The 15,667-nt window shown below is 41.8% G+C and overlaps 2 protein-coding genes and 1 long non-coding RNA gene across 10 annotated transcripts in view; 1 reads left to right on the forward strand and 2 right to left on the reverse strand.

Moving 5' to 3' along the window:
• The window catches only part of LOC309476121 (major histocompatibility complex class I-related gene protein-like), a 113,346-nt gene that overhangs the window by 70,808 nt on the left and 26,871 nt on the right, over positions 1-15,667 (reverse strand). The gene's annotated exons all lie outside the window — the stretch shown is intronic.
• LOC309476090 (major histocompatibility complex class I-related gene protein-like) overlaps positions 1-15,667 on the reverse strand; it is a 106,234-nt gene that overhangs the window by 43,550 nt on the left and 47,017 nt on the right. For 2 of the 8 annotated variants that reach the window (XM_082139260.1, XM_082139257.1), the window contains exons 1-4: positions 2,451-2,692; positions 1,891-2,157; positions 1,497-1,775; positions 1,012-1,308 (exon numbers count right to left, since the gene is read on the reverse strand). In XM_082139260.1, coding sequence (XP_081995386.1) covers positions 1,012-1,308; positions 1,497-1,775; positions 1,891-2,157; positions 2,451-2,499 — 892 coding nt within the window. In that variant the 5' untranslated portion in view covers positions 2,500-2,692. Of the gene's footprint in view, positions 1-1,007; positions 1,309-1,496; positions 1,776-1,890; positions 2,158-2,450; positions 2,702-15,172; positions 15,440-15,667 lie in introns of those variants that run through there. The other 6 variants (XM_082139255.1, XM_082139254.1, XM_082139256.1 and 3 more) reach the window with 5 other exon arrangements.
• LOC309476368 lies at positions 10,840-13,011 on the forward strand. Its single transcript, XR_014198068.1, has 2 exons — positions 10,840-11,159; positions 12,921-13,011. It is a non-coding gene; the product is annotated as an uncharacterized lncRNA (long non-coding RNA).

The following is a 15,667-nucleotide window of genomic DNA, read 5'->3' on the forward strand; positions in this document are numbered from 1 at the left end:
ATAAACCCAACAGATCACTCAGATCATTAGGATCATATCAGCTAGAAATACCAAGGGTTCACTCTAAACATGGTGAGTCTGCTTTTAGCTATTATGCCAGCCGCAACTGGAACCAGCTTCCAGAAGAGATCAGATGTGCTCCTACAGTGGTCACATTCAAATCCAGACTCAAAACACTTCTGTTTAGCTATGCATTTACTGAATGAGCACTGTGCCGCTGTTCGTCCGACTGTTTTTACTGTACTGTATTTTATTCTATTTTTCTAAACTGTTTTAATTATTCTTATTTCTTTTAATTATTTTAATTTCTCCTATGTCAGCAGGGCATTTAGCCCGTAACTGTAAATGCCCACTCAGAAGGTGATAATGTGAAAGTGACGTGTATTAATGTGGGTCTGAAAGTAGAACAGTATTTAAATGTCGATATTAAAGTTTTCGTCTGAGAAAGAATGTGAACGCAGTGCTAAAGAAAGTAAAAAGAACGTGTGAGTAAATGAGGGAGAAAAGAAAGTTAAAGGAAAGTTGATAGATGGAAGTCGTAAGAAGATTGAAGGTTAAAAGAAAGTTGAAAGATTTAAGTCTTAAGGGATTCCTTTGAAGGAAAGATTTATAATAATATTCTTTTTTTTAAGTACTGTATTTTATTTTATTTTTCTAAACTGTTTTAATTATTCTTATTTCTTTTCATTATTTTAATTTCTTCTATGTAAAGCACTTTGAATTGCCATTGTGTATGAAATGTGCTATATAAATAAACTTGCCTTGCCTAAAAGGGTTAGTTCAGCCAAAAACTGTCATCGATTACTCGCTCTCATGTCGATCCAAACTTGACTTTCAAAAATCCAAGACTTTTGTTTATCTTTAGAAAACGAATGAAGATCTTTTTGAAGAAATTGGGTAGATTTCTGTCCCTCTGCTAAGATCAAATGACCAATTAGCCAAATGTGATAAGGATAGGATCAACTTTATAGCAGGTACCATAAATACTCTACCGCAGTATTAACAACTTACCGTAGTAGCTCTCGAAGTGATCATATAAACCAGGGTGTCTGTCCCCAATGGGTTTTCCCTGGTGCTCCACCTGACAACTGAACTGGTTCTTCTCCCATTCGTCTGGAGAAACACGAAGGCTAGATGTCCTCTGGAAGGTCCCGTCCTCATTTGGCAGTGTCTCTCCAAGGTCCACATCCTCATAGTGCTCATGTCCATTTCTGAACCAGGTAATAGTCATTCCTGATGGGTAGAAACCTGTGGCATGACACACTACTGGAGAAGAGGGATGCTTCTGTAACAGAGACACTTCAGGAGCTGAAAAAGATTGAGAAAAATGTGAGAAGAATATTTAATATCTCAGATCAGATCAGTAACATTTATCCATATGATTAACTTATTAAATTGTGCGTAGTTTTTATGTTTTAATGAAGCAATGTATGAGAAAAGAAAGACATTAATGACTCATAATATAAACAATGATCTACTTGGTGATCAAAGGGTACCTGCTATCCTGGGAACCTCTTTCCTTAACTTCAAGAACTCCTTCAGCCAGTAAACACACTCATAATCGTAGTATTGTTTCAGAAATATAAACAGTGCTCTGTTATTATTCCACTTCATCACTGTGGGAAATGCCTGTGGTACAGATGTGATGTATCTGTTCTCCTTCAGGTCCAGTGAGATGAAGTCCTCTCCATCATAACCGTACTGATCAAACCCGTGTGAGTCTTCAGTCTCATCATCCCATTCACAGCCATACATCCTCTGATACGTATGAAGACCTGAAGAAGAAAACAGGGTGAGGGAGAGAGAAAACTATGTACAGGTTTTTTGTAGGTTTTTTATGTACAAGGTAATCTTTGACAGTTTAATTTAGTATAAAGCATTTTAACTCACCATGTGACTGGTTGAATCGCTGCATTAGAACATGAATGTTGTTTCTGTAGATCTGCTGCACATCTTCTCTGATCTCAGTGTCTTCTTTCCACATGTCTTTGGATGCATAATCCTTCATCCAGTCCTGTCTGGGGATCAGCTTCTTTATGTTACTGTCATAATAATCGATCTGTTGTCCATCCAGTGTCGTTACAGAAATAAACTCTGGGATTCCTGCAGCCGTCTGTTCATTTATTCCAGTGTATGTGGTGATAAACTCGTGTAACTCTGAACAAACATTGAACAAAACAACACAAGACATAAAGCTATGCAAAACGGTTAAACACCAAATACAGTGATATAAATAAATAAAATACCGCTATACAAATGAATATTGATTGAATTTGAGACACTAATCCCACTGAAAATAATCCTTAGGTTTCTACTTCTTTCACTCATTAAACACATTTTCTGAATCCAGTTCTGATCTTTACCTTAGCAAAGTCTAATTTCTATTAAAAACATCTCATGATTATCTGTCAGTTCAACACATGGGAGCAGCTGAAGGCCTTGAAACTCACCTGAGTAAACCAAAGGAATGCAGGAGATGAAGAAAATGATGAACCTCATTTTGGATGAAAAACCTTGGATATTTGACACACACTTCTTTAAGTGCAGTCGTTGAAGAGCGGTGTAAAAACTCTTTAGCCTTTATTACATCTGAATCAACAGGGGGGAAAAACAGTTACTGAGCAAGTTACGACAACCTGTGAGTAAAAGGTTCCTCCCAACACTTCCGTGTTGACGCTGTTTCTCTAGAGCTGCAGTGACGTCAGGTCAGTAATAGCGGTTTTTCCTTTCGATTCAGAGATGTAGCAAAGGCTAAAGAGTTTTACAGCGCTCTTCGGTGGCTATGGAGCTTATAATATGACAAAATGATTTGAATTTGAATTGTCTAAATTTGAATTATTGACAAATGTAATCTAACAAATTTGAATAATATGTGGAATTTTAAATTGTTCTGAATTCGATTTCTTTAAAACGAATATTATTGAACATTTGAAATTTAACGAACTGAAATGTTTTTGTGGCTGAATTTTATTGACATGTATTTACAGATTCAAGTTTTCAAGATGAAGAAGAAATTCGGAACTTCAAATTCAGTTTTCTAAAATTCAAAACGCTGCAAATTCAGATCGTCCAGAAAGTAGGTCACAGGTCATCCACAGGGAAGAGTAGAGGATCTCAGAAAAGTCGAATGGAGCATTTTGGCCAGTTACAGAGCTGCACTGGTTCTCTTACGAGAGGTCTCTCGTACTGCGTAACATATCTTACGCTAGGGGAAAATCCTTTTCCGCGAGATATTGAAGCCAAAAATTATCCTTAATTTTGTAATAATGCAAAACGCGTTGCAGCAGCAATGCAGACATAGGCGAGACAGCTCGCGCGCCTATTGGCTGCTCTGCGGCAACTGCAGCAGCCTATCGAGCGAGGTCTGGCGTGACGTCAGACCCAATCAGGGCACTTCGCGCCCGCTGCGTCACGTCCCGCCGAAATGGGCGTGGTCTAGGCCTATAAATATCGCTCGCAGGCAGCTATTATCTGATTTTTCATCCTTCAAGCGAAGCACACGCATCGCTGGAGCTGGATTAGAAGCCGCGCCGTCGAGAGAGAGCACCTTCAGCGGGACGAGTCACTGAAGTCGCTGGCCGCGCCGCCTTCCTTGCCTTCCTGCTGCGCTTTCCGGCATTATATCCTTTCTCTGCTACTGTGTTTATGTATGTGTGTGTGCTCGCCGCCGCGACACACACTCCCATTGCACTAAAAGAGCTGGGCGTCTTTTTCAAGACGCCCCTTTTCCTGATCACGCAGCTCTCGCACTCGCTGACGGCGACTGCCCTCACTGCGAGTTAGGTACTGCCTATGGTGACTCTGAGGACTCACCTGGCATCCTTCTCCGAGACTGCTCCTCCGCCCCCCCCCCCCCCAACCCGCAAAGCTTGCCGGTTCGCCCGCTTGCCTTGCCTGCTTGGGGGACGATACCTGTTCTCCCTCTGTTCGAGCCGCGCACACCGCGCCGCTCACAGAGGATGTCAGGAGCGGGCGGTCACGGGGCTAGCTTTCTCTCTCCCTCTGTTCAAGCCGCGCAAACTGCGCCGCTCACAAGGGAGGCTGGAAGCGGACGGTAGGGGTTAGTTTTTCTTTACGTTATAAGAAAGCTACCCTGCCTTCTGCGCCCCATTCATGCGTCACTCACCGGCGAAAGGAGAAAGATGTGTTTTTTAGTCCCTCCGAGGATGGACTGACCTTCAATTTCTCATACATATTCCCAGTTCCCTGATCATGCGACTGGAAATATCAATATTGCAGCAGGCGAGCCTGTTTTAATACAAGCGCGCCTGCAAGCATACGCCGAAGAAAGCATGTGACGCTCTTATATGCTCGTGCATCCGAAAATCTTTGCGTTCCCCCCCTGTGGCTCAGTGGCGGAATCATTGTTTTTTCTCACGAGAGTCCGGAGTTCGAATCCCGGTCTAGCGGCAGTTTAATATTATGCCGCCAATGCTTCGCTCTGTCAGTTCCCTGAAAAGTGACTGCAGACGTGCATTTTGCAGCCAACGAGCGCGTTGCACAACCCGCTCGCCTGCACCCAAACACCGTTTCTATGGTTTCCGTGCGTCACTGGCGAAAGGAGAAAAGAGCGTTTTCTGGTCCCCCCGCGGATGGACCGACCTCCTCTTTCTCGTACATTTCTCATTCCCCTCTGAAGTTCGGGCGACTGGAAATGTCTGTATTGCAGTGAGCAAGCCTGTTGTAATACACGCATGCCTGCAAACAAACGCCAGCACGTTGACGCTCTCTTATAATACTCGCGCTAACTGAGTTACAATGTGTCTCCCCCTGTGGCCCAGTGGCAGACTCTCAGGTTTTTGCACGCGAGAGACCCGCGTTCGATCCCCGGGTCTACCGGCAGATAAAATTATGCCGTCAATGCTCGCTCTGACAGTTCCCTGAAAAGGCGACTGCAGATGTGTATTTTGCAGCCAACGAGCGCGTTGTACAACCCGCTCGCCTGCACCCAAACACCGTTTCTATGGTGTTCCGTGCGTCACTGGCGTAAGGAAAAAAGGGAGTTTTTCTGGTCCCGCTGCGGACGGACCAACCTCCTTTTTCCTATACATTTCCCATTCCCCTCTGGAATTCAGGCGACTGGAAATGTCAATATTGCAGTGAACAAGCCTGTTGTAATGCACGCAGGCCTGCAATAAACGCCAGCATGTTGACGCTCTCTGTTTCTATGGCAACTTCTCGCTCGTTCAGTTCCAGTAAATGTGACTGTTCCAGTGTATCCTGCAGTAAACAAGTCGGTTCTGTCACCCGCTTGCCTGCACACAAACGCCGTTTTTACGGCTACCCAGATAAATCCCATAAGTGTGAATTTTTTTCTGGTGTCCCGGCCACGGCCGATGGTGCTTTATGTGTAAGAAGAATGCCCACTGCCCAGTGCCCATCTCTGCACACAAGCACAGCCCGTCACACAGGGCTCGCGCACATGAATCGGCTCAGACCGATTGCGCTTCAAACATGGTGAATGTGCCCACTAACACCACGTTATGCATGTCTCACGGTTTCTGTAAAAACGAAACCAACGTGCACTCGCTTCACGCAAGCGAACGATGCTTTCGGTGTGATAAATGTGCCCGCTGTCCCGCGCCCACATCCACACATAGACATGACAGTTCCCACGGGAACCGCCCAGCCCTCCCCCTCGCGGTTAACCACCGCAGAGGAGTCGAGCGCGGGCAATCTGCTCGCTGTCATCAGCGCGCCCCATGCCTCAAATGTCACGAGCGACACGCTTGTGTTACAGCACACCGAAGCTTCTCCATCGCTGAGCGAGCGGAGCGCGCTTCGTATTCGACCCCTAGCTATCCATGCAGACGCATGGGCAAAGCTACCCGGGGTTTCGAAGTGGGTGCTGAACATTATAGAAAGAGGCTATTCGCTGCAGTTTCGCCGACGCCCTCGCCGCTATGTGGCGCGCGTCGAGACCATGGTAAAAACAGAAGTAGCACATCTACTTCGAGCCGAGGTGACGAAACTATTGAGCAAAGGGGCCATAGAACCTCTCTCTCAAGATCAGAGCGAGGGAGGGCTATACAGCAGATAATTCCTGGTACCGAAAAAAGACGGGGGTCTCAGACCCATACTAGATCTAAGGCAACTGAACAAAGTGCTTGTGAAGCGACAGTTCAGGATGCTCACGACCAGGCAAATCCTTGTGCAGATTCGCCAAGGAGATTGGTTTGTGTCAATAGATCTGAAAGACGCGTGTTTTCAAATACAGATAGCGTCACGTCACAGGCGATATTTGAGATTCGCCTTCGAGGGCAAGGCATATCAGTACACAGTCCTGCCGTTCGGTTTGTCCCTAGCACCCCGTACATTTACGAAGTGCATGGATGCGGTGCTCGCACCCCTCAGAATGAGAGGCATGCGAGTGCTGAACTATTTGGACGATTGGCTGATTCTAGCGCAATCTCACGCAGTGCTCATAGAACACACGACCATTTTACTCGATCACCTCGAGGATTTGGGTCTGAGTGTCAATTGGGCGAAGAGCTCCCTGTCACCCAGTCAGAAAATATCTTTCCTGGGCACAGAACTGGACTCACTATCCATGATAGCGCGACTATCACAACAGCGCGCGGAAGACATTCGACGCACAGCGAACTCTTTTCGCTGCGGCGCGTCTGTCCCGCTCAAGAGATTTCAGAAGATGCTAGGTCTCATGGCCTCAGCATCGTCAGTGCTCCAGCTGGGTCTGCTCCGCATGCGCCCGCTGCAGTTTTGGCTGAAAGCGCGAGTCCCACGCGAAGCGTGGGCACCCGGTTTGCTTCGCCTCAGGGTCAATCAGAAATGCGTTACAGCTCTGAAACCCTGGAAAGCGAACGACTGGTACCAATCAGGTGTAAGCCTGGGGACTTCCTCGAGGGTGAAAGTGGTGTCCACGGACGCGTCCACCTCGGGATGGGGAGCGCTGCTCGAGGGCAGACCGTTCTTCGGCCAGTGGTCAGAACGGGAGAAGCTCCTGCACATAAACTGCCTCGAAATACTGGCAGTAGACAACGCGCTGACGCGTTTTTGTCCCCAAATGAAAGGTCACCACGTCTTGGTCCGTTCGGACAACATGTCTGTGGTGTCCTACATAAATCGCCAGGGCGGCATCAGATCCGAGAAACTGTACAGGCTGGCAGAACGCCTCCTGGTATGGGCTCAGTGCAACCTGCGCTCGCTCAGAGCAGCGCACGTGCCAGGGATCATGAATATAGGACCAGACAGACTGTCCAGGAACAATGTTCCGGCAGGCGAATGGTCTCTACACCCACAGACAGTCCAACTGCTGTGGAAGAAATTCGGCAGAGCGGAAATGGACCTGTTTGCGTCTCAAGAAAACGCTCACTGTCAAGAATTTTTCTCCAAGAGCAGGAGCGCGCTGGCCCATGTGTGGCCCCGCCGCCCGCTCTATGTTTTTCCCCCCCGTCTCTCTCCTGCCTCAGGTGATAGAACGGATCAGGGAAGAAGGATGCTCAGTACTGCTGGTAGCACCGTTCTGGAAAAACCAACCTTGGTTCCCAGCCGTGATGCAGTTAGCAAGTACTGCCCCGTGGCCAGTACCAGTGAGGAGAGATCTCCTCTCACAGGCCCGCGGCTCGATCTGGCATCCTCACCCGGAACTATGGTCCCTTCATGTCTGGGCCATCAACGGGTACATGTTGGACTCCCTAAAGGAGTATTAAACACGATCACGCAGGCTAGAGCTCCGTCTACAAGACGACTCTATTCTTCGAAATGGTCAGTGTTTTCGGGCTGGTGCACAGCCCGTGGTGTGTCACCCACAAACTGTGATGTGACGGAGGTGCTTTCCTTCCTACAAGAGCTGTTGGATGGGGGCAGGGCCCCCTCCACGCTCAAAGTTTATGTGGCGGCTATAGCAGCGTTCTCAGAAACAACGCTTGGTCAGTCAATAGGAAGGAACGATTTAGTCATCCGCTTCCTTAGAGGAGCTAAGAGACTGAATCCTCCCAGACCTCCCTCAGTCCCCGTATGGGACCTTTCTACGGTTCTGGAAGCCATGAAAGGTGCGCCATTTGAGCCTTTACAGTCAATCGATTTGAAACACCTGTTTTTCAAAACGGTGTTTTTGCTGGCTCTCGCTTCAGTGAAGCGCATAGGGGATCTGCACGCGCTCTCTGTGAGCGCGGCGTGCATGGAGTTTGGGCCCAATGACTCAAAAGTTATACTCAAACCTAAGCACGGTTATGTTCCAAAATCCCTCAACACACCGTTTAGGGCGCAGATTATCTCTCTGTCAGCCCTACCGGTCCCTGATGAGGAAAGAGACGCGAGCCTCCTTTGCCCAGTCAGGGCATTACGAGCTTATGTGTCTCGCTCGTCTGTTTTCAGACAGACGGAACAGCTCTTTGTTTCGTTTAGCGGACGTTCTAAGGGACTAGCCGCGTCGAAACAGAGCCTATCCAGATGGATAGTTGATGCTATAGCGCTGGCATACGCCTCCAAGGGCATGCAGTGCCCTTTGGGTGTCAGAGCGCATTCCACGAGAGGCATGGCCTCTTCGTGGGCCTGGTCAAGTGGGATTGCCTTGCAAGATATTTGTATGGCGGCAGGCTGGGCCTCCCCGTCTACATTTATAAGGTTTTATAACCTAGAGGTTCCCGCCCTGCAGGCCAGGCTGCTGTCGGTCTAAACTACCAGTATTATCTGACCTGATGCGTTCAGCTCAGAATGCTGCGTTTACTGAGCACAGCTCAATTTTCGACAGTTTAAAGCTGGGCAAACTGTGTAAGACCCACATTTTTTCCCATCAGTTCAGGCCGTACCCCGCCCTGTCTGTATGATGAAATTTGCGTCCCTTCGACGCTACTTTATGTGGAAAAGTGAGGCTGCACCCCTCCTCCTTCCCGGACTCTCTGTGAGTTCACTGAGTGATTGTGCACTATATGTACCCCGGGCTTTCGCCCTTGGGTCTTTGGTGTCAGATCTCAGCATGCACGGCGTTTTACACTGGGTCCCCTAGCGTAAGATATCTTACGCAGTACGAGAGACCTCTCGTAAGAGAACGTACTCGGTTACTAACGTAACCTCGGTTCTCTCTAGAAGAGGGAACGAGTACTGCGTATCTTGCCGTGCATGCACACGCTCTGGTTGCTTCGATGATGAAAAACCAGATAATAGCTGCCTGCGAGCGATATTTATAGGCCTAGACCACGCCCATTTCGGCGGGACGTGGCGCAGCGGGCGCGAAGTGCCCTGATTGGGTCTGACGTCACGCCAGGCCTCGCTCGATAGGCTGCTGCAGTTGCCGCAGAGCAGCCAATAGGCGCGCGAGCTGTCTCGCCTATGTCTGCATTGCTGCTGCAACGCGTTTTGCATTATTACAAAATTAAGGATAATTTTTGGCTTCAATATCTCGCGGAAAAGGATTTTCCCCTAGCGTAAGATATCTTACGCAGTACTCGTTCCCTCTTCTAGAGAGAACCGAGGTTACGTTAGTAACCGAGTACGTTTTCTGCTGCAAACGTGGTGGTGGTTCAAGAGAATTCGTGTATAATTCGTTCAGTCGTTTTTTGATTTAATATTAAGAGTAGAAAAATGAGAAAACAGCTTGAATAGCGGTCCGTGTAATTTTGTGTCCATTCCTTTTTCCTTTTTTAACTTGTAATTGAAAAACGTAAAATTAAAAACTTCTTTATTCGTTTTTTTAGACTGGTGAAAAAATATTCACATACAAACTTATTTCCCTTATATACAAAGCTTATTTAATTGAAAATAAAATAATTGACATACAACTTTTTTTCCGTTTTACAAAAATGCACAATTTGATTTCTGCATTTTATTTGCGTTGACCCGGAACATATAGATAATACCCGGGAAGTCACCTGTGGGGAAAAAAAAAAACTATCCGTGGCGACGGTTTTGCAATCCGTCCCCTCAGTTTATAGACTGTACTCACGAATTCTTAAACTGTTCCCTGGGTTTAACAAATCGTGCCCACGGATGAACTAATCCGCGCTCTCAGATTTGTAAACCGTGCCTTCAGTTTTTGCAATCTGTAGGTTACCCACAAATTCATAAACCGTGCCCACTTTTGTTGCCAGCTATTTTGACAATAATGGCTGCATGTTATTTTGAGGTTATTTTCAGAGAACAGTAAATATATAACTTAAGTTACTGCTATACAAGCAGCACATTGACTACTCTAAAATATATCCAAGTTTCATATAGTATTGTCCCTTGAGAAGATATACTAAAATGTTTGCTGAAATGTGAGGGGTGTACTCACTTTTGTGAGATACTGTGTGTGTGTATATATAAATATATATATATATATATATATATATATAATTAATAATAATAATAATAACAATTTGTGTGATGTAGCTAAGGTTTTATAAAAAAAACCTTTATAAGGTTTTTAAAAGGCCAAATACTCCAATAATGAGAAAATCAGTGACTTAGCAGCGGAGAAATGAAAATATGAGCCTGTATGACGCCTGTGTGTATTAGTGATTACAAATATTCAAATTTTATTTAACTAAATTCATATTTAGTTGTTTTTTGACAAGGACAAAAGTCTAAATTGTGAGATATAAAGAAAAAAAATAAGTAATTCTGTTTTTACGTTGCAAACGCCAGATATTAACTACTAATTATATTAAAATTAAATAGAAATTTGAGTTTAAATGGTCAGAAATGCAACATACTTTCTAGTGTAAAAAAAGTATATTTTTACACATACTTTACAAAACATTTACAAATGTATCTGATGTTACACTTATGATTATTCAATTATTATATAAATTATTATTAAAACATGCTTTATTGTGTTTTTTTCAGCTTTATATTGTTATGCAGTTTTATGGGGGGGGGGGGGGGGGTAACATTTTTTACATTTAAACTCATAAAAAAACTCAAACTATTTGCAATCAGTGAACTTGATACATTTTTTTTATTCATTTATATTTACAGGACCTTTTAAAATATTTACAAATGCAAGAGGCGAAAGACAAGATCACACACACTTATGCCGTTTAGTCATGTCGTATCTTGTTCATAAAAGACGTTCACACTCATGGACATTATTTAACACTGAAATGTGTTTTGACACACAAGCAGGATGGAAATCATCAGTTCTCCCACATCCTGAAGATTCTGCGCAGATGGTTGAAGAAATCTCTTAAAATCTCCGCAACTTTCGTTTCTGCAAAGTAATGTCATAAAGATTAATTAAATGAGGATATTTTTAATTACACAATTTGTATGAAACATCATGTGACCAATTCAAAATCCCAAATTTATGGAATTATACATTGGAATTGTAAAAAGACTGTAAAAAAAAAGAAAAAAAAAAGAAGGTGTGATGCAGGAGATTCAGAGAAATAAAGGCCTGGTTTCACAGACAGGGCTTAGATTAAGCAGGATTAGGCCTTCGTTAAATTAGGATATTTAAGTAAGTGCCTAAAAAACATTACTGGTGTGCATCTCGAGACAAAACAATGTAGCTGACACATTTTAAGATATGCTTTCAGTTAAAACAGCTCAAACATGCATTTTAGTCTCAGACTAGACTTTATGGAAGCATATGGGCAGCAATATTCAGTTTGAAATGTAAATGTAATTAAGAAAAAATTACATTTAAATTATCATTTTGCTAATTTTTTTTGCTTTAACATGTTAAACATATCTAATCATTTCTGTAATACATTTTCATTTTGCAACTTATAAAGCGTTGAAATATGTATTCAATTTAAATATTAAAACTAGTGTATTAAATGGCAAATGTAAATCATATAATTGAATTTTCATTTTGCACCAAACGTTGCACAAATGTAATGGAAAACGTAAATTTAAATACAGAAATGCATTGCCTTTTTACATATTGCATTGTCATTTTGAATATTGAATATTGCTACCCAAATGCTTCCATAGACTTGAGCCTCGTCTGTGAAATCGGTCAAAACAGTTTATTCATAAATCCAAGGAAAAACACAGGAGAACACATTAAAACCTAGATATAAACAAGAATGAACTGAGAGGAGCTTAGGCTACATTCACACTGTCAGTCCAAACCCGAATATTTGTGTATCCGACTGGAATCTGATCTAAAATGATTGACGTCCAAACTGTGTATCGCAACTGTTCAGATCCGATTCGTGTCCATGCCGCTCTTTAGTTTTCAGAATATCTGCATTGGTTTCTATGGCAATAAATAAATAAATGCCAAATACATATTTAATGCTGTTCACACTTGCTAAATCTGATCGGATCTGGACTGACAGTCTGAACCAGGCTTAAGCTCTTAAGTACACGGAGTGAGGTAAATAACTGGAACAGAAACAGGTGCGTGATAAATCAGAAACCATGGAAACCAATAACAACCAGGAACACAGGCAAACAAGAACAGGGAAAACAAACCAAAACACAATGAAACTAAACAGATTTAGACAAACAGACTTAAACTAGATTAATTTACTAGATTAGATTATTTTTTACATCTTTTGCAAAAGTGTTTGAATTAAATATTAATCATATTTGGCCAGCTTATTCCAATTGACATGGTTAGATGGGAATAGTATGAATAAGAGCTGATTATGGTCCATTTATAGACAGCTATTGAAGACTGGATTTAATGCTTGCTTTAACAATAAATCCTTTAAATATCATGTAGATCATTTATTTACAATGTTTTCTCAACGTTTAAAGACATTTTTACACTATGATTCAGCTGCAGTAATGGCTACTGAAGATTCAATCATTTAGAATTTTTACATTTCCATTAGAAATAGTTGCTCTATTTAATTCCACCTTACTGGATTTTTTACCTAATCTACCAAACATATTAAAATGTGAGTAAAACATATGAATGCTCGTGTGATTGCTGAGGGCATTCCCATCATCCTACAGCTGATGAAACCACTGGAATGAGAAATAAGAGCAGAAAAAATACAAATAAACATATACTTACTGAGTTCATTCGTAGTAAAACACAAATAACCAGGACTCCCACCACACACACCGGTATGTAGTCTTTTGTAGGTCCTTAAAAATAAAAAATAAACATTTGAAAATACAATACAGTAATATAATGCTGAAAGAACTAAATGATGAAATAGTTAATAATCAATACTAAAAATAACAAGTTATTAGTTAGATACAGGATTATTATCATTAAAAAATGTTTTTATTGAAATACAGCTAAATCAAATTAAATATAAATATTATGAAACTTAAAAATTGTTAATTAGAAACTATCTGAAATAGGTTTAAGTTAAAGTACTAAACTAAAACTGAGCTAAAAAAATTAATTAAACCTAAATTATAATATATAAAACAACAAAAACTAATAAAAATGACAAAACTAAGTAACAAAATGACAAAAAATGAACCAGAAAATGAATACAAAAATATAAAAAGAAACCCTAATTTAAAATACAAATTCAAAATTATAATAGTGTCATGATCTCTGTATTTGTCTTCGGACTTTTGTTTCACTTCCTGTCTCATGTGCCATGGTTGTAGTTTTTCACATTAAATGATTTGTTTCCTGATTGTTTCTACATGTGTTTCATGTTCCCCTTGTTAGCATGACTGCAAGAATTATTTTTCATTTTTTGGCTCAACTATCCCTTTCAACTTTTTATTGTGTGATATTGACTTCAAATATCTATTTGATCAATTCCTTAATGATAGAAACCTATTTGATAAATTTGCCCGGTATAATCGTACAATCCTATAAGCCAAATCTGGCAAAGATAGGAGAAGCAATGTAGTAAGTATATTTAGAAAAACACAAAACCATAAAAAGATGGTTACATTTATCCACATGATTAGCTCAAACATAAATTGTGCTAAGTTTTCAAGAAGCAATGAGAAAAGAAAGTGAAACACCAATGACTCATTAAAATGGTACCTCTTCTCTTGAAAACCCCTTTCCTTAACTCCAACAAATATGTCAGCCAGTAAAAACACTCATGATCGTAGTATCGTTTCAGCAATGTAAACCGTTCTTTGTCATTATTCCACTTCTCCACTGTGGGTATTGCCTGTGGTTCATGTGCAGTGTATCTGCGCTCCCTCACACCCAGCGTGATGAAAGTTTGTCCATCATAAGTGTACTGATCAAACCCATGTGAGCCTCCAGTCTCATCATCCCAAACACAGCCATACATCCTCTGATATGTATGAACACCTGAAGAAAAAAATACAACATTTGCTCTTTTTGCGAAGTCTTGATTTTGTTTTCAGAGTGTACCAGAATACGTTTTCATGCTTGATTGCTCAAAAAACATTATTACAGCTCCTCTCTCCCCAGTCTGGTTGAACGCGTCGTTTTTAATCGAGTCACTCCTTCCGAAATAAGAAATGTGTTGTGATTGGCAGCGCTTTAGTGCGTGTTCAGGAAATGTCCCGCTCCTCCATAACTGCGAGTTCTTCTCTGGTGTAAATATTGAGGATGGCATCAATTTCAAACCAATTCAAGCCATGTTCAGACCCTGACAATGTTTACGAACAAAAGGATCATGCAGAACAGATTTCATGCACTGACTTTGCAAGCATGGATTTCACAGGACGTTTCAGAGTGGTATGTTTTTTGTATTTTCTTATTCATTATAGATACGATGTTATCCACCATTTAATGGTGATATTTGTTGGAAAACTAAGGTCATACAATCAGTAATCGATCACAAATCCAGGGTTAATTTTCCTCAGGAGCGGTGAACCATCTTACAAAAGCGTCAGAAAACAAGCTGTTCTCCATTAAATGTGCAGCGCACAGATAAACGTTTGTGTTTTAAAATAAATGTTACACACTAAGTTTGTCAGCCTTAGAAAAGTTTTGCAAATGTTGTGGAAAACACTGTCTCTTTGACATAGCAACAACAATGTCTTCTCTAACGCAGCTCATCCAGGACTTGTCATCTTTTTTTGCGTATTCAGTGGGCGGGGATTATTTAAATGATTAACAGTATGACTTCATAAGATCTGGAAAAATCGCGTTGTTGTCCAAATGAACCGTTTGTTGTAGTTCTTGAAAAGAGGATTCTGTAAAATAAAATATCTCCCTTTGGAGGGACTTTGAGCTTTGTAACCCTGCAGATCTTTATGCTCAAACAGCAACATTACAGATTACCTAATGTTGAAAAAGTGGAAAAGCATATTTGGACCCCTTTAAAATGTATCATGTACATGTACAAAATGTAAAATGATTATTTTCTCTCACCCTGTGTCTGGTTGAATCGTTTCATTAGAACATGAATGTTGTTTTTGTAGATCTGCTGCACATCTTCTCTGATCTCAGTGTCTTTTTCCCACATGTATTTATATTTAAAGTCCTCCATCCAGTCCTGTTTGGGAATCATCTTCTTTATGTTACTGTCATAGTAATCGATATGATGTCCATCCAGTGTCGTTACAGCAAAAAACTCTGGATTTCCTGCAGCCGTCTGTTCATTCGTTCCAGTGTATGTGGTGATGAACCTGTGTATCTCTGAACAAACATTGAACACACAACACAAGACATAAAGCTCTCAAAAACATGATTAAACACCACATACAGTGTCATAAATCTAATTACTAATTCAAGTATCCAAATGAATATTATTTGAATTTGAGACACTAATCCCACTGAAATTCTTGATTAATACTTTTAATACTCATTATTTTCTGTTCCAACACACGGAAGCAGCTGAAGGCCTTGCATGGCAGAGAACTCATC

Source organism: Leuciscus leuciscus (assembly GCF_965113295.1).
Source record: "Leuciscus leuciscus genome assembly, chromosome: 15".
In the NCBI taxonomy this organism is placed as follows: domain Eukaryota; kingdom Metazoa; phylum Chordata; class Actinopteri; order Cypriniformes; family Leuciscidae; genus Leuciscus; species Leuciscus leuciscus.